Genomic DNA, 26,338 nt, shown 5'->3' on the forward strand with positions numbered 1-26,338 from the left:
GAATGCCTTAAAGCGCCTGCCTGGCATGCAACAATTTATGTTGCATGCCACATCCCACTCACCCCCCCTCACCCACACACGCATGGCTACAATAGTTGGGGGTTGCGGGATGTTTCGGATGCATCTCACAGAGGGGCCTTGATAAACAATTATGGCAGCCCTCTGGGCATCCAGGAGAGTTTATATCAAGACAGGAACAATTAATGTTTCGCTAATTAACAAATAAAATAAATCTTATTCACGAAATCAATTCACCAACCAACGAAAAGAAACTAACTAAAAATGAAACAAAAGTATTACAACTTACACATTATATTAGAACTTTTTATAAAACTTAAATGATCACTATTTCCCAAAAATGTTCAAGTCTTGAAAAATAAATGTAACATCTGAACTTGGCTAACTTAGCAGTCAGACTAACTTTTGCTTTTAAAATGGAAGCTGAAATATTTCTTAAAAGGGTAAAAGATATTGACCTTAAAGTTGCGTCGGAAAACCTTACACGACGAGTCGTTAAACACATATATTTTATTCGTTTTTAAAAGCCCATTACAAAAGAAATAGAATAAAGTATGGAGTCTTTTATGCTCCAAATAAATATAACCACGTTGGTTAATAACTATTAATATTTATTAAAGATAACTGCATGAATAGTGTGGATACAAAGATTTGGTGGAATGTATATGTTGTCAATATTAAGATGATTTCTTGAAGAGTGAAGCTTCTTGTAGCGAGTAGTCTTTTAGTATGCCCAAAGGGATTTTAGATACTATGGCGAAAAAGAATTTATTCGTTGCAATTTCAAATTGTGTCGGTTGACTCGCCACAGTACTCCCCCCTAGACTTCATGGTGCAAAGCGAGCAGGGAGTCTAATTGTACGCCGGGGTCTTGGAGGTGAGGTTGTTTCCGGTGACTCTCCAAGAGCCTGTAGGTCTGGTCCTTTATTTGGTGGTTCCAACGTTGAGCTTTTGTCTGTTGGCTGTTGCATTATTATGAAGGCGGGCTTGAGGCGGTCCACTGATACTTTGACTGGACGTCCAGCGACGGATATGGTGAAGTGTTTGTCGTTCCTTTCGATGACTTCAAATGGACCGTCGTATGGAGGTTGAAGTGAAGTGCGTACGGCATCATTTCGTAGGAATACATGTGAGGTGGTTTCCAATTCCTTAAATATAAATGGTTTGGAGGTGTCATGATGAGCTGTTTGTGCTGGACGGATCTCTTGCATGATTTTTTCCAATTCTTTGGCATATTCCGTTTGGGATTGTATTTTGTTTGATTGGTGGAAAAACTCTCCCGGCAACCTGAGCGTAGTTCCGTATACTAGCTGTGCGGGTGTTGCTTGAATGTCCGGTTTGTAAGCTGTGCGAAGTCCTAAAAGAATTATTGGTAGTTTCTGTGGCCAATTTGCATGGTTTTTGCACATGATGGCAGCTTTTAGTGTTCGATGCCAGCGTTCGATGATTCCGTTTGCTTGTGGATGATATGCGGTTGTACGTAGGTGATCGATTCCCAGTAGCCTTGATAATTCATTGAATAGCCTCGATTCGAATTGTCTGCCTTGATCCGTTGTGATTCGAGCCGGTATGCCAAATCTGGAGATCCAGGAGCGAATGAGGGCGGATGCTACGGTATCGGCTTGCATGTCTTCAATAGCGATGGCTTCTGGCCACCTCGTGTACCGATCTATAATGGTGAGGCAGTATCTGTACGGGCCAGATTGTGGTAGTGGTCCAATAAGATCCAGATTGATGTGCTCGAATCTTTGGTTGGGTAGTGTAAAGTTTTGAAGAGGTGAGCGAACGTGACGGGTGATTTTTGATCTTTGGCAAGGAATGCAGTGTTTTACGAACTCGGAGATTTCTTTGTGCATGGAGGGCCAAACGAATCGTTGTTTTAAAAGTTTTATAGTTGCCTTAACTCCACCGTGTGCAATGTTATGTAGCTTTTCGAAGATTGTGTTTCTAAGCGGCTGTGGTATGAAAGGCCGTACGCTAGAAGTAGATATATCGCAAATTAGTGAGTGATGTGTATGAGGAATATTTACTGCTTTTAACTGAAGAGAGCTGGTGTTGGAATTGAGTAGTTTTTGGAGTTCTGGACAGCGTAATTGCGCATCGCTTATTTCATTATAATTAATGCAATTATCTCCGATGGCTTCGATGCGGGAAAGCGTATCTGCGGTTGTATTTTCGTCTCCTCTTACGTGTGTTATAGATGTGGTAAATTGTCCTATGAAATCCAATTGGCGAAGTTGTCGCGGGGATGCTTTTTCGGGTTTTTGATCGAAGGCGTATACTAAGGGTTTGTGGTCTGTACGGATGTGAAAAACCCTGCCTTCCAGCATGTGGCGGAAATGTTTTATTCCGAGGTAAATTGCTAGGAGTTCCCGATCGTATGTGCTATATTTTCGTTGTGTTTCTGAGAGCTTAATGCTGAAGAATCCCATTGGTTGGTATTCCGAGTTGATGACTTGATGTAGAACCGCTCCCACTGCTATGTTGCTCGCGTCTGTGCTTAGCGAAAGGTTTGCGTTCGGTGCAGGATGTGCCAATAGTGCAGCTTGTGCTAAAGAATTTTTGCAACTGTTGAATTTGTCGATTGTTTCTGTTGTCCAGTTGATTGGGGTGGAATCGTTTTTCTTATTGCCTGGTATAAGCTGCACTAGTGGAGCTTGATGTTGAATAGCATTGGGGAGGAATCGTCTATAAAAGTTGATCATTGCGAGGAATCTTCGTAATTCTTTGGCCACCTTGGGTAAGGGGAAATTTGTAATGGCGTTTACCTTGGTTTGTAGAGGTTTAATACCCTGGTGGTTAATTTTATGTCCTAGGAACTCAATTGATTCTTTTCCGAAACTACATTTGCTGGGGTTTATCGTGAGATTGTACTCTTGCAGTTTCTTCTTCTCCATCTTGCAAAACTTGGCGCAGATGGATATGATGTTGTTGTATGTTGGCCGATGCGACTGCTATATCGTCGACGTAAACAAAGACAAAGTCTAAATCCCTGAATGCTGTATGCATATAGCGTTGAAATGTTTGAGCTGCGTTACACAGTCCAAATGTCATGTGTGTGAATTCAAACAGACCAAAAGGAGTTGTTATGGCCGTTTTAGGGATGTCTTTAGGTTCTATTGGGATTTGATTGTATGCGCGGTTGAGATCGATGTTGGAGAAAATAGTTTTTCCATAGAACACGTGTGTGCAATCTTGTATGTGTGGTAGTGGATACCGGTCCGGTATGGTTTGCGCATTGAGGGCGCGGTAGTCACCGCATGGTCTCCATTCACCAGTAGGTTTTCGTACCATGTGTAAAGGTGAAGCATATGGGCTTTTAGAAGGTCTGCATACTCCCATGTCCATTAAATATTGGAACTCGTTCTTTGCTGCTCGGAGTTTCTCTGGGGTCAGTCTTCGTGGTCGCGCGAAGGGTGGTGCTCCTTTGGTGTCGATGACGTGGGTGACGCTAGTTGTTGACGATGGACGATGTGTGATTGTGTTGAATTGTGTGATGTCTTTGAATTCCTCCAACAGTTGAGCGAATGCGTTGGATGTGTTGAATGTTTTAATAATTGATGAATTTTGATGTGTGTGGATACCACAGCATGTCAAGCGTGTTTTGGCATCAACTAACTTAGCCTCCTTGATGTTGACAAGAAGGTTGTAGTGGTGTAGAAAATCGGATCCAATGATTGGAGTATTGGTATCAGCAATAACGAAGTTCCAAGTGTAAGGACGACGTAGTCCTAGGTCCAGTGTCAAGCGGATGGTGCCGTATGTTTTTATTTCTGTGCCGTTCGCTGCAAAGAGTGTATGGCGATTGGCGTTTTGTATATTCTTGTGAATAGTACTGTATGGAATGATCGAAACGTCGGCTCCTGTATCGACTAAAAATTTTCTCCCAGATTGGGCGTCTGGTACAAAGAGTCGGTTGCAGTAAGAGATTCTGTGAACATTAATTTGGAATGCTTGATGATAAGAAGAGGCGAAATTACTTAATCCGTCAAGGCTGCCTCCTGATCCTCTGACGGTTGCATTTAGTTTTTTTGGTCGTCCTCGTTGAACGCTGTAAAGGAGCATGGTTGGCTGCAACGCTGTGCATCTCTGCCGTACTTGTTGTGGTACCAACACAGTTGTTGGGACGATCTATCGTTAGAAGGTGCATTGTTGCGGTAATAATTTTGGGGTCGCTGATTATTTCTGCCACGCGTTTGATTGTGATTAAGTAACTGTCCCAGTTTGTTGTTAATCTGCTGCAGAGCCTTGTCATTATCGTCGAGTCGTTTGGTCAGCGTTATGACGCATTCTTCTTGATGAGACTGCTGTTGTTTGCTTTTTGAAAAAGCATATACGTGGTCAGACGCATCGTCGTTTAAGGAATCCATAACCGCATCGGCTGCTTTTGCAAGTTGTGAGAGTTTGGTCTGCGGTGAGCTTCCTATCATGCCGACAATTACCGCGCGTACGGGAGGAGGCAAACGTTTGATCCAGTAGCGTCGTACTACTGATTCGTCGCAGGTTGCCTTGGTTTGCTGCAGTTGGCAGAGTAAGTGGCTTGGGCGGCTGTCGCCGAGCTGAATTCCCGTTGCAAGTCGGTCCAAACGTACCATTTCCGAGTCCGTAAACTTTGAAAGGATCGCTTCCTTTAAGGTGGAGTAAGGGGCAGTTTCGGGTGGATTGTTCACAAGATCGTGTACTTGTTCCAGGTATTTGGGGTCTGCGTAGGCGATGACTGCAGCGAACTTTTCCTGTTCTTTTCGTGCACCAAGTCCTTGTAGTGCGAACCAACTTTCTAACTTCGTGAAGAACATTTCTATGTTTGTGATTGATTGTAAATTTGGGAACGGCATCTTTCCAAATACGGATTGGATCATGGCTGTGCTAGTAAATTGCGCAGCGTCTTGCGCGTCAGCGAAGTCTTCGTTTTCGGCCATGTTGTGAAATACTTGTGTGTATGTACTCAAGACTTTGATGTGATTTGAAATTGTTCTAGTTGTCGAGGGTCACCAATTATGGAGTCTTTTATGCTCCAAATAAATATAACCACGTTGGTTAATAACTATTAATATTTATTAAAGATAACTGCATGAATAGTGTGGATACAAAGATTTGGTGGAATGTATATGTTGTCAATATTAAGATGATTTCTTGAAGAGTGAAGCTTCTTGTAGCGAGTAGTCTTTTAGTATGCCCAAAGGGATTTTAGATACTATGGCGAAAAAGAATTTATTCGTTGCAATTTCAAATTGTGTCGGTTGACTCGCCACAAAAGTAAAGAAATGTTAAAAAGCGTAAGTCCAAATTTTGATGAAAACAAATACTTTTAGTAAAAGATCATTGTTCTCATAAAAGATTATGAATTATAATTAAAACATCAACGGAAAGTCAACATCCCAAGCAGTTCAATGACTGTCGGTTAGATATGTAAAGCAAATAGCGTATATAGTTGTCCGATCAGTACAAATTTCTCAGTATATTATATAAATTATAATTATATTATATTATAATTAAAAGTGACATCGCCATTAATTTTTGACACTCGACTAATTTTGGAAGAATTGAAAGTTAATTAGATACAAAATTGACAGTTAATCTTTTGAATTCGGAAACTGACCTAATCTTGAGAATTGGGATCTGCGAAATAGTTAGATAATCATTTCATAATCATTATCGCTGAGAACACATGTCCTGATGTTACAAATCAAAAGAATTGGGATCTATTTAGTCAAAATTTGAGGTAGCATTTTAAAGATAAATGTATACTGGTTTTGCCACAAATTGCGGCATGCCATAGATATTTCACACATTAAACCGCAAACACTCGTTGTGGGTGGAAAACTTGCATTGATTTCCACCCTGCACCATGCGCCCCAATGTTGCACTTGCCACTTTGCCACCACCTCCCCTTCTTCCCACACCAACTTGCTTTCGGCGCCTCAAAGACACAATCAAGTCGCCTGAACTTGGTATTGCATTCGTTGACTGACTTCCGCTCTATTTGCTGCGACAAAGTAATAGTAAAATTTCATACTTCCGCAAAATCTTTGTTATCCGTCCGCTTGCACGCAAGCCGGGCTAACCCGGCGGGAGAAAGGAGGCTGGGGCTGGGACTCTGCCACGCCCACATTCTACTAGCATCGTTGGCCCCTCCGGGTTCTGTCGCTTGTCGCATATTTTGTGCTCGCTCAATTATACGCTAAAATGAAGCTGCTTTTCAAGTCGCGCCCGGAGGCCAACGTCAGTCCGGCCCAGAGCCAGCAATCCCGGCTCCCGAGCTCCTTCGCCCCAAACATCCCTCCAGATATCCTACAGTCGCATTCCAGTCGCAGCCCTCACCCAAGCGATTTAACTGTTTGGTTTTGTTGGCATTTCATTTAAGCACAGCAGCATATTTTGCTGCCATTGTTTGCAATGCGTCCGCATCCGCATTCGCATTTGGTCCTGCCAGTTTTCCCATTTTCCCAACGGTGCAGGATAGCCGTGGAGCAGGGCAGGAGCAGCTTATTTGGTGCAGATATCGCGGTATGTAAATCAGTTATTGATAGCAATGTGGCGCTGAACGATTTGTCTTTTAGTTGACTTATAGATGATCGATCTTAAAACGGATGGTAGAGGTTAATGCTTTTGAAGTTTAGTTCCCTAAGAAATTGGCACGAACATTTCTTATCTATACGCATCTCATTATGAAAGAAGCTTTGTGGCAAGTTGCAACTGCACCTGCAACATCAAAGAAATGTGTCAGTCGGGGCACATAGGGCGTCCATGAAAAAGCGCCAGCGAAAGTGTGCCAAAAAAAAGGTAAAGCGCCATATGATGTACACACGGTGTGTTCTCCGATGCAGAATGACAAAAACAGCGAAGGCAGACCCTTGACACCTGGACAGGTGCGGCGTGGGGCAGCTCTGGGGGCAACTGACATTGAGTGTAATATGCCAAACACAAGCCAAAGCCCCACCGAAAAAACAGAAAACTGCTACCTCGACCGCGTGAATCGTTGCTTATGCGCACAAGTGACTCTGCGCCATGGCAAGGTGTTTCTGGACGAGAGCAAAAACTTTAACTACTTTTTCAATTGTTTGAAAAATGCAAATGTGTCACCAACTACCAGCTCCAGCTCCCATTGCGACTCCAGTTCCACCCCAAGCTGGGTGGATTATACACGTTATCCATACAATATTCGTCGATTTTTTTACCTTGACGGTTTTTAGGACACTGCTTTGTGTACTTCTTGTATTTAGCAGAAAGATAAGAGCGAGTCACACATGGCTTTTTATTTATCCCAGATTAGAAAATTTAATTAATTCCCACAATTTTAAAGTAATTAAATAAGTGGTCTGATATAAAGCTAAATAACTAAAAGGATTTTTGAACTACAAGACGGGGAACTATATTTTATTAATTCTATAATTGTCAAATCACTTTTTTGACTAAAAAAATAAATTTTAAAAATACAAAAAATAAACAATTCATTTAAAAAAGATGTAGTTTAGATCCTAATTTGTAAAACATAAAAACTATTTTTATGGTAATTTTACATACAAGTTATTATTATAAAATAAAATACTTAATGTCTTGCATTCTTCGGGGTATAAGTAATTTTAATATTTAGATTCACCAAAAAATATAAAAATGAGCCTAGTTCTTGAAGATAACTTATTTAGTACAACAAATACTTTTTTTTTGCCACTAAATTTCAATTATTATTAATCAATAGAACTACCTATGTAACTCAAATAAAATATCCAAATAAAATCTAGGCACACATCAATAAACAATAAACTTAATACAATCTTAAAGAAACAAGCACTATTATATTTATAAACTAAAGTGCTGGAACCATTTACATATACTTTTTTAAAGAAGGAAATTATATATGAATATATAATGCTAAGAATATTAAAATAAAATGACCTTGTAAGTCTACCTAATGACCAAGTCGCTAAAAAATGGCGGCACATAATTAAGATCAAACCCAGACATGATGGCTCATCATTGAAGCCATTTCGTTCGACGGAAACATCAATCAGGCGCGAGGCACTGAACCAAGTAGGCAGCTATTTGCAAAGGGATATACATATTTATGCCCACATTTGACTAGTTTCGCTCGGCGGGTAATTATGGCAGCTTTGATCATCAATCAAGGAGCACAGAAGCAGACGCCAACCGATTGACCCCACAGAACCAGCGGCCTCCGACTAATAAACCAAAGGCTCAAGGACTTTAAGGATCCCAGCTCTTTGGCAATCAAGCGCTTCTAGGAGTCTCAGCAGCCGCTCTCTCACCCAGTGTGTGTGTGTGTGTGTGCAAATTTTTGACAGCTGCCAAACAAACGTTGCACATTAACAGCAATTGCTTTTAAATTGATTGATTTGCTCAGGCGAGGCGATAAGCCCCGGTATCTGAGTATGTGTGATGAGTGTGGGCGTGGGTGTAGGGGTGTGTGTGTGCTTATGCAAACACAAGCAGAACGTGCAGGCTAGCATTGCACGTCCTGGCACTGACAGAACCACCACCTGATTGCATCCCAGCAACCACCGGAGCCGCCAAACTGCACCACCCATGGCTGCACTTCACTCAAGCAGCCGCCTAGTCCTGCTTTTGGCAAACAAAATATGATTGCCCGCAATTAGGTGCCACGATTTTGGCAAGCTTTCGGAACAAGTCCACCAGTCCCCTCTCCGACCAGCCATCCAGCCAGTCCATCCAGGCAGCCAGCCATTGGCTCCACCAGCCAGTCTATTAAGTAAGAAATTTTCAAAAATTGCCCCGCAACACGCCAAAAACTAATTATCCGCGCGGCCCACACGGTTGCACTTTCATCTGCAGCCGAATGCTAATAAGGATTGGTGGGTGATTTGCTATAGATGTGGTTCTATGTTTGGGTTTCATCGAAAGTCAGAAAAAGCTGTGGCATAAAAACAAAGGCAAATTGATGCGATCGCCCCCAATAGACCTAATAATAAAACAATGACCGAGCTCACCAACAATGCATCTTGATTGGCAACGTAATTAAGTGTCTCCAACAAAGGTGAGCCTAAAAATAAACCACATTTTGATTAAACCAATATGTTATGGCTTAATTATCCATGAAATTAACCTCCCATTTTAATAACTTTCGCATTAAGGCCAAGAATGTAATCACTTTGAGTGGCAGTACTTAAAACGTTGCAAGCCATCCAACTTTTTTTGGTGTCGAGCTCACTTTTAATCAACAATCTGTTGATGCAGCATCGGCAATGCCACTCGTTTTGGTCAGAGGCGAACGCCTACCTTTGCCACGCCCACAAGGGGCAGTACCCAATGCAGAAGGGCATCTGAAATTGGCAATTTTGCCGTATCGACAGTTTTGTGAGCAATCAATTTCGATGCAAATGCACTTGTACTTGACTGCTCACTGAATGAGGCGAGACTCTGTGGTCGTGGTGCAACGTGGCGTATGAGTGATGTTGAATGCACCGAGGCTGCAACGTCGGGGCGGGATAAAAGGGCGGCGGCATGCATCATCGATGCTCAAAACAATGAAAGGGTCCTGCATTCAGCAATCATTTCCATAGGCCTATTAGAAAAGGGTTACAGGATCTGGTAAGTACACGAATACTTGACGCAGTACGCATTCCATTTCCCCACAAATATTTAACAGAAATAGACTCTACTTTACTTTTGAAATATTAAATAAATGTTTAACCTTTTTATGAAACGAAAGCTTAACAAAAACCGTATCATTAATTTGAGTCATATTTGTTTTTAATTGTGCATTGGTTTTCCGGCAAAAACGCCGCTTTTCTGCTGCGTTCGTGTGAATTGCATCAAACTTATGCGCCTGCATTCCACACCCCACACTTTGCCTGCATTTAAATCGTGCTTTAACTTAATTTTTATTGTTGTCGTGATTTTCCCGGTCTCGTTCTGGTCATCATCTCTGCCAGCAGCCGCCTGCCTCATCGTCAGCCTCATCATCCCTGGTATGTGTGGATTGCATTTTTATTTTAATTAAAAAGTCGCCATCACAAAGCGAATCGGTCGAGTCCGTTTCTGCATCGATTCAAGTGGCCATCGTCTGATGCCAAATGTATTTACGGCTTCATTTTGTTTGCTTGTTTATTTCCCCAGTACTTTTGAGATACTCTTCAGTGCGTTAGTCAATCGTCACGGAAAATTGCGAAAATTGTTCTTTGTTTTTTTTTTCAACGGCTTAACACTGGAGTATGTCGGAATAAATTAAATAAATTAAATTTTAAATAAAGAAAACCATATTTTAGTACTATAGTAATTGCAATACATATAGATTTTGTAAAATATAACACCTAATTTGTTCTAATTTGTAGAGAACAATATAGCTCTTTTTAAGCTTATTTTTTATGATTTTGATATATATGTACATAAGACATAAGCAGAAACGTTAATTCACTTTTAGTTTCTAAGTTTATTATAGCGGTACTAATGCGACAGATCTTAACGATATAAATATTAATTAGTTTATTTAAAAAATTTTAATAAAATATAATGTAATCACTACAAATTTCATCATTGAGTGCTTTTGTTTTGCAGGACTCCTGTTAACTACTTTTAGTACTCAACCTATTTTAAACTCATGTTAGTTAAAGTTAAACTCACTCTGAAATAAAATCACTCATACTGAGCCTCTTTTTCTCTTAGCATTACTAAAGAGTAAGACTAGCATAATTTGAGTATATATTTTAACTCAACTAGGACTCTGAGTCCTGTTAAATAGAATCACTCATTGCCAAGAGTCTTAACAGGAGACTTGAGTTATCCTGACCATTCACCACTCACTGCACATTTCCATAGCATACATTTCAGCGCCACATTGCGAATATTTCAGCACCGCCACATGCATGTATTGAGAAATGATGGCAGCCCCGCACACGCACACACCTGCACAACGCACTGCATACGTGAATGCAGGTGTATAAAGAATTGCAGCAATTTGCAATGATTTATGATTTTGATAAATTTTCTTCGTGCGACTTTATTATTTTTCCTAATAATGATCAATGGCGAACGAAGATGATAATCATTTTGCAAGTGATGACAATAAAAAATGTGCGAAAATATCAAACCAAGTGGAGATTTATGATGAATAAAACAATTTTAAGCTATAAAATCTTAAACATCCACCTTTTGGTCATTACATTTGTTTAAAAATAGAACTACTCCATGATACTCGCAATTTAAGGTTCACTATCGTGATTTTCACACATCGAACTAAACACAATATAATGTAAGCAATAAAATATGAATTTTCGTGTAATTGGGCAGTCGCAGGCCAACCGATGCCACCCCCTTGCCAAAAATATCAAAACTTTATTGAGGCAAAAAGTTTGGCTTGTCAGCAAAAAGTGTTCGAGGGCAAATAACTACAACTGCAATAATAACAAAAACGCCATACAACCGCCACTATGAAGCATAAATAATGAAACATTTGAACTATGGTCCCAAAAACAAGCACAACTTCCAACCAACCAAAAAATGGAGAAGAAAAAAACAACAGGACGATGTAGGAAAACTTGCCTAGTCAGAGCGACAAATTACGGCGAAAATAGAGCAACGAAGAGCCAAAATAAAGCCCAAAAACAAACACATCCGCAAAAACATGCGAAAATCCACATGAAACCATTAAAAACAACAAACAAGTGGTCTAAACCCAAAAATTTAATAGGTCTGATGATGGATTTGAAATATCGAATTCAAAGCGGAAATAATATTGGCGCTGACTTTATGAAAGTGAAATGCTAACAATTAGTACGAACTTCACTCTTGAATGATTCAAAATTGTGTGTTGAGTTACTAACAAAAATTGCAAATTTTTCATGCCTGCTCGGTTGACACTTAATTTTCTAAATAAAACCCAATGATTCGGCCCTGGGCTGTTGCCAACAGGCTGAACCCGACTTGGCCCTCCCCCCGGCCAGGCACCAGGATATTTGGCATGTCAACATAATTGCCACGAATTAACTTTTCGTTTTTGTCCAGAAACAAACAGCCAGCAACAGGAAAATGCTGTCCAAAAGCGCTGTTTTTGTTTGGTGCGAGCCGAAGCATTTTACATGCGAAAAATAATTTGGCTCGGACAAAAGTTTGATCGCATTTTCGGGCCAAAAATGTTGTGTCACTCGTTGTTCTGGTTTGCCTTCTGTTTGGTTTTGTTTTCCTCCTTTTTCGCTGCGTTGATTTATGCTGCACAATTAAATGCCAACGCAGTTGCTGGGGCTTACTGATTTAATTAGCGACTTTTATGTAGATCTTCTAAACAAACGCCATGGCTATTTAGTGTAATTATACACGGTACACGTGAAGCACAAGGATAACAAACACATATACTTAATTATTTTTTATCAGCATCATCTATTTTTACATCATACACATTTTATTTTAAGATGAAGAGATTTCATAGGCCTTCTTTTAAAAATCATTGATGTATGTAGAGCCATTTTAAAATCCATTTTTAAAAATCTAAATTAAATAATTTTAGTGATTGATCTAAAGACCAATAAATATAAAAAAAAACTAAAATTTGGCTTATTCAAACAGTTTTTTGAGAAGCTATAGACATTTTTATTCTGCATCCTTCCCCAGCAAGTATGCAATGAAATTTCGTTTCGACAATCTTTATTGGTAGTACTGGATATCATATAGTTGAGAAACTCGATTGTCTTGATTACTTTCATTTTTTATAGTAAACTTATAAAACTTGTTCTCTTAACCATTTAAAATTACAGACACCAACTTTAAAATAATATGCATAAATATGAGGCAAGCATAAAAAAGTGGTATTAAGACAGTGCTTAACCAGGATATTATCGATTGACTTTCCTTGCCGTCGTTATGTGTGTCCAACTTTCCATATTCAGATCTTTAATGAACGAATTTCAATACACAGGCATACACCGAAATTCATTTATTGGTCAGATTTTCGTTTTTAATTTTTTTTTTTAATAAAGCGGCATGCATACAGAATGCATTTGCTTATGTCATACAAGCAGACACAGAAGAGCACCCACAGGCCCCAATACTCGCACAAAAACTCATACATATACATATAATACATATACAGGCCTATCGAGCGTAAAGCATCCAGGTTCCAGCATCCAGCAGGACACGACAGCGACAACGACATTCGGCTCAGCTGCCCGGCTCGTGGGCTGATTAAAACTGATTTATTGCTTTAAATGCAATTTACATAAAAATCAGACAATAAGTTCGCCTGAAAATCGACGAAAACTGTACGCTTTTGGCTCAGTAAGTTGTAAATATTCAACACAGTACATGTGCGTGGAAATTCTACTTTGAAAAGGGATATTAATGGAACCTACGAGTCTATCTGTATGATATCTACCATTAATTAAGACTGAAATAGTGTCTTATTTGCGTTAGTAACTTGATTATTTTTCGTGGACACATTTAATTATATTAATGACCAGGATTTCCGATTGCTACTTTTTCCATTTCCATTATAAACCAATTAAGTTACTCTGTCGCCATAAAAGCCAGCAGATCGCATTGTGAAATTTTGGGTAATTTAGGAGGAGAAGCTCGGCAAAATAAAGTGATGGGTTCTGCGGCTGGCCGCATATGTGGGCCAACTTAGTGGCAATAAGTTAAATTAGCATAAACTTAATTAGCATAAGAGTGCCGGGCCAACTGGGAGACAGATAGAGGCCAGGTGGATGCCGGTGGTGCCCGAGTGGGTGGTGGTGCCCCGAGTTCAGCCCCCTCTGCATATTTCAGAGCAAATCCGCAGCGCATTAAAAGAAAATACGTGGCGAAAAAAAAGCGAGTGCAAAAATAAAATAAAATGCACAGCAAAACAATGAAAACGTGGCAAGCAGCAGCTAGAGCACCGAGTCAAGGGGATTGTTGCCAATGAAGTAACGACCGCACACAATGTTGCCGAGGTTGGAGCATCGAGGTTGCCAGTGCCAGTGCCTGGCTCTCGGTTTTCAGTTCGCTAAGTGACTGCTGTTACACATTTAGCCGGGACTGATGGGATTGCCCGAGTGCGATATGGAGAAACAGATACGGCCGGTCCGGAGATACAGATACGTTTACACTAAAAGAGCTGGTGGGAATGGTTGCCCCGCCCGGTTGCCACTTTCATATGAACAAATGTATACAGGACCACCTGTCCCGGCCTGGTCCTGGATCGAGCCCGAGAGCGAGACCGAGCCAGGTCTGCTCCCCAGACGATAGCCAAGCGAATGCGACTAGATAAAAGCTGCCGCACTAAATCTGTTGTATGTGCGCCAAGGGGATCCCAGTTCTGGCATCGCATTCTTGGCAACGCTGCGTATGAGCAACGCTCTTAGAGTGCCGTGTGCCCGCATCCTGGCCGCGTGAATATCCACGCGGATTTGGCAACTGCTCCTGCACATGCAAAATAATGCGTTCGCAATTTTTACGCTCGTTGAGTTCACTCAGGCCGAATGTATTTTTAGAAAAATATGTTAGTGGAATCCTGTTACCCGAAGGTTAGGAATTATTGGTTAAGACCTCGCTGAGAAGTGAAAAGCCGCTTGGGGCTTCACAGGTTGCTTGTCACTAGAAATCCTCCTCTTAATTTTCACATCCATTTTCATATCCATTTTTTTAACCACCCTAAAGGTAGAAGACCATCATTAATGCGACTATTATTTCACAATTTATTATTGCTTTTTTTTTGCTTATCTTTGGCAGGCCTGCTGTGGGCCAAGTTAATTTCAGAGACCATTTTACGTGGCGCAATTTGGTAGAGTTGCAGTTGCATTCGGACCCCGGCCAGCAACACATTTGGTAAGCAATAAATTGGCCAAGCAGCCAACGTGGCCATCATCTACTTTAAAAGCATTTGTTGCAGTACCGCCACCCAAGCCGGTACACCGCCCGTTCCGACCTCCGCCTCCAATCAGGAGCACTTTCAGGAACCGCCTCCGCCCTCTCCTCTGGTAGCACTCGAAGCGGCGACGCTAAAAAGATACCGGAAATGTTACAGGAAACAAAATGACTTAATGGCCGCGATTGCAATGGCAACGGCACGGCATCGTTTCCAGGCACCGTGCCGTAGTCCATGGCCTGCTCCTGGCAGTCCTTGCAGTCCTGGCCATTCATGGCAATTGCCGAGGTCAGCACGAAGCATAAAGGAGAGGTCATCATCGCCATGTGATGCTCGCAATGCCCTTTCGCAGATCGATGTTCAGTTTATGGCCTCATTTTTAATGCGTTCTTAACAAGTAATGTGCTGTTAAGTGATTGATTATAATAATTTATTAAATTTATGAGATTATCCACTATGGTTCATTTAAGATAAGGTAAAGTAAAAATACCATATTAAATTTTAATGTTTTAAATTAATTTGGATACATTTTAGGTTACTATTTGAGACACATAGAAATTGATTAAAACCACTACTACCTAATTAAAAAAAAATGATATGTACAAAGATAGTATTCAATTAATAAATAATTATATTTTTATATTATCATTATATTATAATTGATTGATTATAAAACCACATTTGGAAGTGTTACAGTAAATGATTTCTACTTAAATACCTTTTCCAATAAAAAATCAATGGTTTTAAGGACTAAATTTAGTTAAAATTAATTAATATTTCGTATGATTATTATGTGACATCGTATTTTAATCGACATATTTTAAAATTTATTTTTGGTCGAATTCATTTATTTATATCTTAATCTCCTCATCTTAAGACAGAGCTTATTACAAGCAAATAATTACCATAAAAATGTTTTTAGGCCAGAGTTCATCCTTTTATTTAACATAAAAACTTCATTTATTTAAACAATTCTATATAAAAATACTATTTTGGAAATTTTTAATACTAAGTAGTTAAATATTCAGAAGTTAAATTTAATTATTTTAATTTTTTTTAATGATATAATAATTTTGTAACCGAATTCAATTACCACCCTTGCAAATACTATAGTCTCACAAAAATATACAGATAACTGAATCCTAAAGAAATGAGTTTTTATGAAAAAGTCAATTATTTGAGAAGATACAATCGAGAAAATTATGCACAAACTTATTGGAAAGCTGGAAAATGTGCATAAAACTTTTGCCGCCTTGTCAGATTCAATATGCTCCTTTGGCAGCTCATGTGAAATGTCTGCCGTTCAATAAAGCACAGGCTCCTGCAAAAGTTTTCCTTTTGAATCGGCCCGATGATGAGCCAGCCACAAAATGAACAAGGTGCCGCCCATCCGCTCCACGCCCACGCCTCCATCAGAGCCACCTGATCCACCCTTTCCGCCCCCTTTGGCGACCATGTCGACGTAAATGCAATGGCCGCATAATTATCATAAGCTTAACGGGTCTGCTGGATATTGGAACGGTTTTGAGGTTTGGATTTTCTTTTGTGCCGGAATATATTTCTAATTAAATTAATTAAGCGAAGCGAGAATGTGGCAAGTATGCAAGCCAATTAGTTGAAAATGCAAAATTAAATGTCTGCGCTGCCCGACTGCACAAAATAGGAGTGTGATAGAGATGGGCAGGGAGAGGTAGTGGTAAAAAGAGCAAGGAACAGGGGAATGGAGAAGTGCGGAAGTGGGGGTGCGACAACGTATTGTCCCTGGAGCACCACGTTTGTGTCCTTCGTCCTTCGAGGCTCTTTGTTGGACGCTCCGACAATAATTACGTTGAGACATGTAAGCTTTTGTCCGTTTTTGCAGAAATGCGTGTGTCTGTGTGTGGCAAAGTTAATGACAGCATAATTAAACAAAACTAACAGCAGACTAATAAAATGTTTATACTGCATGTCGCTCAAGGCCTCGCCACGTCGCCCCATTGCCCCACCCATGCCTCAGATACATACCTGCCGCCCAAACATTTGTCAAGCGGCAATTAAAGCCATCATAAAAGCAAGCAGAAGACAATCACTACACTTTCCCCGCCCCATGCCGCCTTTGCATCCCATTGGCACCCTTTGAAGCGGGGCATGCCACAAAGTACCCCCACATACACCTTTTGTGTGGCAGCCTGTCGGGCTTCGAAATATACATTTCAGATTTGCAGCAAGGCTTAACCTCTGCTTTGTGCCCGAATATATGGGTGAGTGTATTTATGATTTGAAAATTGTATGAATTCCAGGAATGTATCTAACTTCCGCATAGTGGGGCACAATATTATTTTGATGCTTGCCACAAGATGCTATGATTTTCCAGACCTCTTCAGGTGGCATTTCAGGTGAAATAACACGAATAATAAAATAATAAATACGGAAGATGGTTAGAAAACTATAACTATTATGACACTAAACTACTAAAGAGAGGTCTCTATAAAGACTCCCTAAGAAATATGAGAAATAATTATATTTGAGTTTATATATATTTGAGTTTAAGAATTACAACACACCTGGGCACTTACTCTACTCTCCAACTATACATATTTGCATTTTGAAGAAATTTTTTATTCGATTACTTTGATGGGCTGTTATCCAACCCGCATACAATATTCGTCGACAGGCGTGACGTTAATCGCGGATAGCGGCTGTTTAAATATTAACTAATTTAATAAAATGCAGCTACTGGCCAATATTTAATTAGTCGGACCACCTACATAGGTACATACACGGGGCGGAGTGTATAAAATGGAACTCTAATCTGGGGTAATGATTAGGCTTTCCGTGGATCGACAATGCACTCGACCAAGCCAGCACTGTTACTGCTCGTCCTGGCCATTGGCGCCAGCTGCGTGGTGGCCACCCCCCGGCCGGGCCTCCTCGACGGCGTCTGGCAGGAGCTGGGCCACGCCGGCCAGACCATCGTCAACGGTCTGGTTGAGGCCGCCAAGAACGGATCGCAGATTGCCGGCGACTTCTTTGGCCAGGTGAAGAACTCCACCTCGGAGTATCTGGAGCAGTCGGCGGAGTACGCCCAGAAGATCGCTGATGCCCTGCACAAGGCCGTTGCCCAGGGACTCGGCGATTTCTCCGACGCCATTAAGGATGCTGCCGCTTCTCTGGAAAGCGGCATTAGCTCCTTGACCGATAATGCGAAGCGTCAGGCCCTCCAGGATGCCCTGAAAACCGTGCTAGCCCTTCAGAACGCCACCTCGGACCTGGAGTCCACTCTAAACAACATCACTGCCCAGCTGGAGGAGCAGAAGCAGAAGCACGCTCAGGAGATCGAGGTGTCCTGGAACCAATGGGCCGAGGCCCAGTTAGATCGCGTCGATGAGCAGACCAACGGCCAGGGCAACGACGAGGCCGAGGAGGTCCTCAACGAGTTCCAAGCCCGCTACTCCGAATACATCCACGATTGTCTGCAGCACCTTCAGGTGCACGTGGCCCTCTACGAGCAAAGCGTCCACGAGACTGTCTCCGGATACCACAACGCCACTGACGAGCTGATCGTCCAGATCCAGCTGTGCCTGGAGTCCAACTCCGGCCGCGGAACCTGCCGTCGCAACATCAACAAGGCCGTGCGCAAGCTGCAGTCGGCTCCCAGGGATCTGGTTAGGCTCAAGTTGAAGGGTCTCGGCCTCCTGGCCGTCGGCCTGGATGCCAGCGGCTGTGTGGGCCAGACCCTGGCCGAGCACGAACTGGAGAAGGGAAGTGTGGAGCGGAAGCTGGACGAGATCATCAGTCGCAATCAGGCATCAGGCTCCACCGAAGCTGCCGACGCCTCCACAGCCAACGACTCCGAGGAATCGGAGGAGTCAGAGGAGGAGTAGGAACACTCCAAGTTGAAGATCACAAAAATCACGACACTATATTAGCATAGATATTTTTTACTTTATTCGGTGTGGGATCAAAAGGGAGTTGAATAAAAAATCTTTTTTCAATGCAACAAATCAAAGGTGTTTAAAAATGTGACATATTTCTGCTCATTAAAAGAGCAAGATATTATCAAAGAAATCAGTAATTGAAATGATTAAGAGACAAGCATGGCAACAGGATATTAAGGACTTCATTCAGCGTACTGAAGCCGATTAACTTCGTCCATGAAAGGACACATTTTATGCGGTTTGCTAGCGCATTCAGTTTCAATTCAGTTTCAATGCAATTACAGCCTCGATGGACACGACTTGTGCAATTTTTGAGCTGACCCAAGCACAACGTGCATCGCTTGACAAAATGGCTGAAAGCCATTGATTTCTGTTGCCATTTGGTTCCAAAGGCCTGCAGAATTGGAGGGTTAAGTCATAATATTATTAAAAGTGATAGAGCATCAGGTCTTGTTTTCATAGATTTTTTTAACGAATATTTAATAGAACATTTAAAGATCAATTTCAGTCAAGACACAATTTCAATCAATTTAAAATTGATGAAAATTGTTTTGAATAAAATTACTCATACGCCATGTATTCAGCTCAGTTTAGTAAAAATTGTATTCATACCCAATTTATTAAATTATTAATAAAAAAAAGTTATAGACAAATATATTTATGATACAAATAAATGTCTAATTTTTTTTAAGAAACTAAAAACTTTAAAGTTTTATTTAACACAAGAAGGTCAGACTACACTGCGTATGAGTTATCAACAATTTTATTCCACTTTTTAAAGACTATTCCGAATTGAACTTGGTTATTAAACCAATTTGAACCAAACTTTGTAAAGTAATGGAGAATATTTCCTTGCCTTTTTTCTTATTTCATTAAATTAAAATTCTATAAAAATAGCTACAAAGCCTGACTTTATCAATGTCTCTAAAATGGCTTAGCCAAGTGGTTTGAGGAAAGCACTCAAGGACTTTCTCCTTTTTATAAACAGATTGAATGAACTCTTGAAGGGGTTTCCCCTTGATATAACAGTTAAGCACTTTGCTATAATTCTCCGATATACCTCTGTACCATTTTACCTAACTTCAAAGCTCTTTTTGTACAATTTTCAAGCTTTTACAGGAATACAAAAGCTCGCTAAGCCTTTTTAAACAAACTGATATATTTTGTAAGAACTGGCATAAGTATTTAGCTCTAGAACAGCATTGGAACAATTATAATTTTGGTATACTTGTATACAAAAAAGGTTGTTATACATTTAGCAAGGAATTAGCAAAGCGTGGTGCATAACAAAAGTCCTTAAAGCTTGTGATTTTTGTTAGAAAAAAGCATAATATGTCCTGTTGGTAAAGTTGTACCTTTGTGTTATACCATGCTATAATTTGATAAAGTTTTAAATGCTTTTAAGACGCTTTAAATTCAATTTGCAAATCGTCCCATACATTCAGATATTCCCTCTCAATTTTAATGAATTCATTAAAAAAAAAAAACAATTTTCAGTTTGCTTAATTTTAGTTTTATTTATTTCTTCAATTTTAGCATCTTACAACCTACTGACCCTTTATAATGAGGTTATTCTTTAATCTTATTTGTGTATTTTTGAATTTGGTATTTGATACTCTTTGCGCGCTAAGCCAAACAAAATAGTATTCAAGTTCGAAGCATTGAAAATTCGTTAGTTTTTTGTATGGCGACTTAACTAGTTTTTAGTTTTAGTAATTTATTATTGCCAGACTAGCAACGAGGCCTAAACTATCCTTAGCCCACTAATGCAGAGTCTATACGCATAGCTCGGAGGACCTATTTTTCCCAGACTAAGTGGCAATTTTTTGCGATTGAAAGCGTTTTAAAACTAACAGTTCACAGGGAAAATGTGGTATGTGGCATCTTAATTATTCTGTGTTTCATTTTCATTGCTGCCTTTTCAGTTTTAATTGCTTAGACTACAACACGAAACAATGGCTTATACTTAGATATACATATATAGATGCGTGTTTTGATTTTAGGAATATTTTGAATTTTGTATAGGAATAATTTTGCATTACGACCACCGAAAATATTAAAATATAGTCTCCAAATGAAGTTCACAACGCTAAAGAAATTCAAGGATGTGCTTAAATAATTAATTCTGTTTGCAATAACGAATAACACAGCTGGAATCAATTGCTCGACTTTCGGTGATATCGTTGCTAAAATGTTGCTTTGCTAGTTCCTTACTCTATTGCTTTGGCTTTTGTTTGTATTTTTCTTATTTTTCTCAGTGCATTATGGCCCTTTTTGGTAAAACTTAAAAATGAGCAAATTTTCAAATACCTTAGATCAGTTTTTGAGCATCGGGGCAATGGACAAATAAACAGCACAACCTAAAATATTTTACCAAACTAATTGGCCAACTAAATGTTGCCGACCATGTCCCACACTCATTGATACTCCACCCGGGCCACGGGCACTCCAAAGTCGTTGATCTCGAAGACGATCAGCTTCCGTTTCTTGCGGACATTGGCCGATGGCTGGGATTGTTTGGGATTCGCCATCGGCTTTGTCGTTGTGTTTGGTTTTGATTTCTCCTCCTTCGTCGTTGCCTTCGTTGTCGTTGTCGTCGGAGTTGTTACTTTTGTGGCTTTCACTGAGTCTGCTGGTTTTAAGCCTTCCTTTATGTCATTTTTTATCGTTGTTGGCATCTGGTTTTCAAGTTTGGGCTGAGCCTTCACTGGTGCTTCTGGGGATTTCTGCGGCTGCCCCTCGGGTGACTTCTGAGGCTGCCCCTCGGCGGACTTCTGAGGCTGCCCCTCGGGTGACTTCTGAGGCTGCCCCTCGGCGGACTTCTGAGGCTTTGGCAGCGGGGGCAGAGATGGCAGATCACAGCGCTGGCGAAGATGCCGGTACACTGCATCCACACGCTGGACCAGGCGGTTCACATACTTCGTGGTCGTTCGATCCACAATCGAGGGCGCCTTGATGCAGTCGTTGCCGCCGAACTCGCACACCTACAAAGAATATTACTGAAAACATAAATAAATATTTCAAAATTGACTAAATTTCCGCTTACTCGATAGTGCTGTAAGATGGCCTCCTTGGGCGGGACATTCAGAGATCCCTTTCCAGGAGCAAATTCCCAAACAAAGTGATTTCCCGCCTCGACCACTGCCTCCGGTTTGCAAATGTACTTGGATCTCTGCTTCTGGGGGTGCAACTTGTAACGCCTAGTTGGAGAAATTTAAGGTTACTTGTTGATGTTAAGAACTTTATGAGTAACAGCCACCTTCGAGTCTTTCTTTGGGTAACTAGGGAGGCTCGAACACTGGCCAACTGGTCGCTGCCACCTTCTATTCCGGAACTGGCCAGCGGGTCGTCCGCAAACTGGAGATAGTAGAAGGCATTCTGGAAGGAGTAGGCCCCAGTATTGCGATTCCTGAAGCGCTGATTCAAGGAGCTAGACAAAGGACCTTAGTTTAGTTTTAAAGTCAACTCTTTTTTGGAAACAACTCACCCGATGAGATCGTTAAGCGTGTCCGTGTACCGTGGAACAATAAACTCGTCCAGATCGACCAGGGCCAGATACTTGTAGCGATACATGGTCCGGTAGAGGCAGTCGTTGAGGGCCGCGAAGAGTCCTTCGGTGCGGATCTCCTTCTGGCTGCGCATCCGAAGGTTCCACGGCAATATGCTAACTGTGGGACGTCGGTAATGCGGTGACTGGAGGATGCGGGGCGTGGCGTTGTTGGCCGCCTCCGCCGGAAGCAGTGGCTCCAGATCGAAGGCCGTCAGGGAGCCGGGCACCATGCCCTTCTGGTAGCTCTCCAACACACAGGAGGCATGGGGACCCAGGGTGTGGTTATAGAAAGTGAAGTGGGAGACGCCCAGCAGGGCGTAGAACTCCAGGTACTCCATTAGATACAGTGCCTGGTCGTAGTTGAAGTGGAAGGGCTTCACGCAGACGGCAATGCGATCGGGAATATTCTCGCCACTGGGTATCGCCCGGGCCGAGGGGGCCGCCCTTGGGTTACTCGCATTCCGTGGGGCAAAGTCCGGGTCCTGGTCGGTGTTGCGCAGCGTGAGGAGGTTGCCTGGCGGAGCCCTCAGTCGGGAGACCACACTGACGTACTGGGGCACGGCCAGGGGCGGGGTACGCACCGGACAGAGGATGAAACAGGCGCTGTACTTGAGGTTCCAGTTCTCACGGATGATCTGCAAAGATTCCCTTTGAAATTACCCGCAGATGGGAGATTAAAGGAGCCTACCTTCACGCGGGCCATGACTGTAGCCGAACTATATTTGGCACATGCTGAGGAGCCCGTCTCGGTGGCGTTGGACGGGGCCGGGCCGTACCAGAACCGACACCACACCCGCTCCGGGCCCCGGGTCTTGGTGGCGCCCACCACGCGCACCAGGCGCGTTCCCTCCCGGCGATCGAAGTAGGCGGAGTAGACAAAAAACTTGAACCTGGTGCCGTTGACAACCTGCCAGGCCCCGTCTGTGGGCCGAGTGCCAAATGGAAAATGTGGCAGCGTGTCCTCCACCTTTTCGGGCAGCACCTGGCCCCAGGGTATTAGCGGTACATTCACACCGAATGCCCCCGCAGCAGCTCCACCTCCGCCCGCGCCACCTCCGCCATTGAGCAGCATGCCCGCCAAACGCTGGCCATCGGCGCCTGCGGCTTCTGTGGAAATTGGGAAACGGATGAGACATGCGGCGTATACGTAATGTGCCATTGTCATCGGCATCTCCTTTGTTAGCAATGGAGCACTCCAAATTGAATTACTTTGGCTCATTGTGCGCCGCTGATTGCACTGGAGATGATGTGAAGACGCTACTCACCTTGAATTTTTAGTTTATTGTCACGGAGCTGTATAAAACCTAATTTATTATCACTCAAAATACTGGCATCCAATAGATCATAATCGTCCTGAAATGGAAACAAATTTCACTTAAGTAAAGCCAGTAATAATAATAATAATAAGAATTTTAAGTATTTCATATGTTTTTTAATAAACAACACTTTATAAAAGTATATACCATATTAGATATCCATATATCTATTGGTAATATTGAATACTTGATAATGTTCAAATTAATCTTGAATTTAAAACCAAAGACTTAAAAATATGAAAAACTAAAGCGAATTTAATAATTGAATCCACTTCCGTTGCAAAACAGCACATCCTTTCTTTTCCCACCGGTATTTGCAAACAAAAAGTCGCAAAAAGTGGCCCAATTTGCATAAAAAATCTTACCTTAACATTATCATAATCCGGCATCGAGTCGCCCATCCGTCCGCCCAGACCGCCACCCGCCCTCATGGCCAGCATGCCGCTGTGGGTCCGCTCGTCGATCATGAAGACCTGTGGGAAAACGAAGGAAGACCATTTTGAAATTTCAGCTAATTCCTTTTGCCTTTTCGTCCTTGCTGGCATTCATTAGAAGCCGGCCAGCGGAATTTATAATTCTTGTTAATTACGGAACAAACGGCACTGTTTTGATTTTATTAACATTTTTAATCAAAAAATTCTCAGGGGGTTCTCTCGGGATAAGTGCAGCAAAATTTTTAATTGGAAAAAGGCAAGCTAAAAAATGCCTTCATTTACTTTTAAAAGACATATTTAAGATATTAAACACGAGTGTGATTAGGTATCTCTCTTAGGTATCCGCCGCAATTTTGGGTTTAAAAAATATATTTTTATCTTTGTTTCAAGAAAGTAATATTGGTTGAAAAAATTACATTTTGATTCATAAAACCCCGTTTTAATCCGACGATTTTAGACACTCACCTCGGTCAGGATAATCAAACCAAACACGGCGAAGAAGGTGATGACTATCAGGAAGCTCATGCCGGACCTCTCCCGCGTGCCCCACTGCTTCTTGCCGCGCTTCATGGTCGGTGTGAGGGAAGTGCGTCCTCCGTGGTGGTGGTGATGTGGCGGTTGGTGCTGATGTTGATGCTGCTGCTGTTGCAAGTGGTGCTGGTAGCAGGCGTGGGAGTGAGCCTGATGTCCGTATGCAGACTGGTAGTGGCCCAGCAACTGGCTGGAGGAGTTTGCGGAGTTCAGGGAGGAGACTGAGCCGCTGGAGCCGGCGGAGCCCCCCGTGGATTGCTGCTTATTTCGAGGGGGGCTCCGGCTATATGGCATGGTTGGGAGGAAGGGGTGCAGGGATCTCAAAATTAGTTTCTTGACTCAAGTTGATACGATTTCCGTTGCTTATGTTTGTTTTATTATTATTATATTTTAGCAAACCAATTTTATGATGATTTTTATTTATTTATTTACATCTTTTATGATTTTTTTTAGAGGTGAGTTGTTTATTTGCGAATGAGCTTAGCAAAACAAGAAGAAAAGAGAGAGAGAGAGCAGGGATTTGAGAAAACGGCTCGAAAGAGCGCAGGAGAGAGTACTATCTCTCTCGCAGGACACTTTTCCTTGCTGGCCAATTATTGAGGAAAAATCAATAAAATCTGTGCAAAGTTTTGACTGAATTATATCGTGGAATGCTGATTTATTAGACAATTATTTTCCAGATTACATGTCCGTTGATTGAATTCCAACTTCAAGCGATGCATTATCAATTATTTTCACTTGGGACTTTCTCTTTTTTTTATGAAATCACCTTTGGGACACAATCACGAGTATTCCTGACGAATTGAAATTTCATTGGACTTTCCCGATAATCTATCACTTTTTTACAAATTAAACCTTAAAGTTATACTTTTTAGGATTGTTTTATTTAGATTTGTGAAATATTGGCATTTGTGCGGCTTCTGAACAAATTTTATTCGCTTCGGCAACAGCAGGAAAACAATGCGGCACAGCTGAGCAGCTCAAGGCGAAGGACATGCGCACAGGACATGCTAAAGCTAAGCAGCTGATGCCAGACATTGCCGTACTTTTATGTGATTTAAATAATTCCTTAAGTTCGTTTTAAATAAGTTTGCTATCTAATAGAGGCTACTTAAAAAAAACACAAAGATTTAGGAAAAGTCTGAATATATGATACCCAGTACTCCTTTCTTTTCGCTTTTGCCATTAGATGTTCCATTTTAGGATAAACTTTGGTATAAATTAGATTCACTTTTTATCTTTATTTTATAAAAAAACAAGAAAGGAAAGCTAACTTCGGGCGGAGCCGAAGTTGATATACCCTTGCAGTTGAGTCGCAGTCCGCTAGGTGGCGCCACGCATCTTATATTATTAGATATATAGCGGATCGTGTATAGTCGGCCGATCCTTATGAAATTTGGCATATCGAATTATTTTGCCAAAAGAGGAATCCATTGAAACTCCCATGCTTCTAACTTGAAAAACAACGAAGTTATAGCATTTCCGATCAATCAGTTATATGACAGCTATAGGATATAGTTGGCCGATCCTTATGAAATTCGACAAATCAGATTTTGTTTCCCAAAATTGAATCTGTACCAAATCCCATCTTTCTAACTTAAAAAACAACAAAGTTATGCCAATTTCGATCGTTCTATGACAGCTATAGGATATAGTCGGCCGATCCTTATGAAATTTTGTACACAAGATATTTTGGTCAAATATAACATGTGTGGAAAGTCTCAACCCTCCAACTTAAAAAACACCAAAGTTATGGC

General features: G+C 41.4%; 2 protein-coding genes across 2 annotated transcripts; one reads left to right on the plus strand and one right to left on the minus strand.

Annotated features, from left to right (window-relative positions):
• The first annotated feature begins 17,622 nt into the window (after positions 1 to 17,622).
• Positions 17,623 to 18,816, plus strand: LOC6505763. Its single transcript, XM_001964976.4, has one exon. It carries the CDS (start codon positions 17,659 to 17,661, stop codon positions 18,694 to 18,696), a length of 1,038 nt encoding a protein of 345 aa, XP_001965012.1. The 5' UTR covers positions 17,623 to 17,658; the 3' UTR covers positions 18,697 to 18,816.
• Positions 18,817 to 20,226: 1,410 nt separating this feature from the next.
• On the minus strand, positions 20,227 to 25,572 carry LOC6504345. Its single transcript, XM_001964977.4, has 8 exons — positions 24,516 to 25,572; positions 23,982 to 24,089; positions 23,566 to 23,653; positions 22,989 to 23,407; positions 22,238 to 22,935; positions 22,010 to 22,180; positions 21,797 to 21,950; positions 20,227 to 21,734 (listed from the first exon to the last, which is right to left on the minus strand). The coding sequence occupies exons 1-8, from the start codon at positions 24,873 to 24,875 to the stop codon at positions 21,168 to 21,170; spliced, it is 2,565 nt and encodes an 854-aa protein (XP_001965013.2). The 5' UTR covers positions 24,876 to 25,572; the 3' UTR covers positions 20,227 to 21,167.
• Between the last annotated feature and the right edge of the window lie 766 nt (positions 25,573 to 26,338).

This window comes from Drosophila ananassae, chromosome 3R, assembly GCF_017639315.1.
Source record: "Drosophila ananassae strain 14024-0371.13 chromosome 3R, ASM1763931v2, whole genome shotgun sequence".
Taxonomy (NCBI): Eukaryota; Metazoa; Arthropoda; class Insecta; order Diptera; family Drosophilidae; genus Drosophila; species Drosophila ananassae.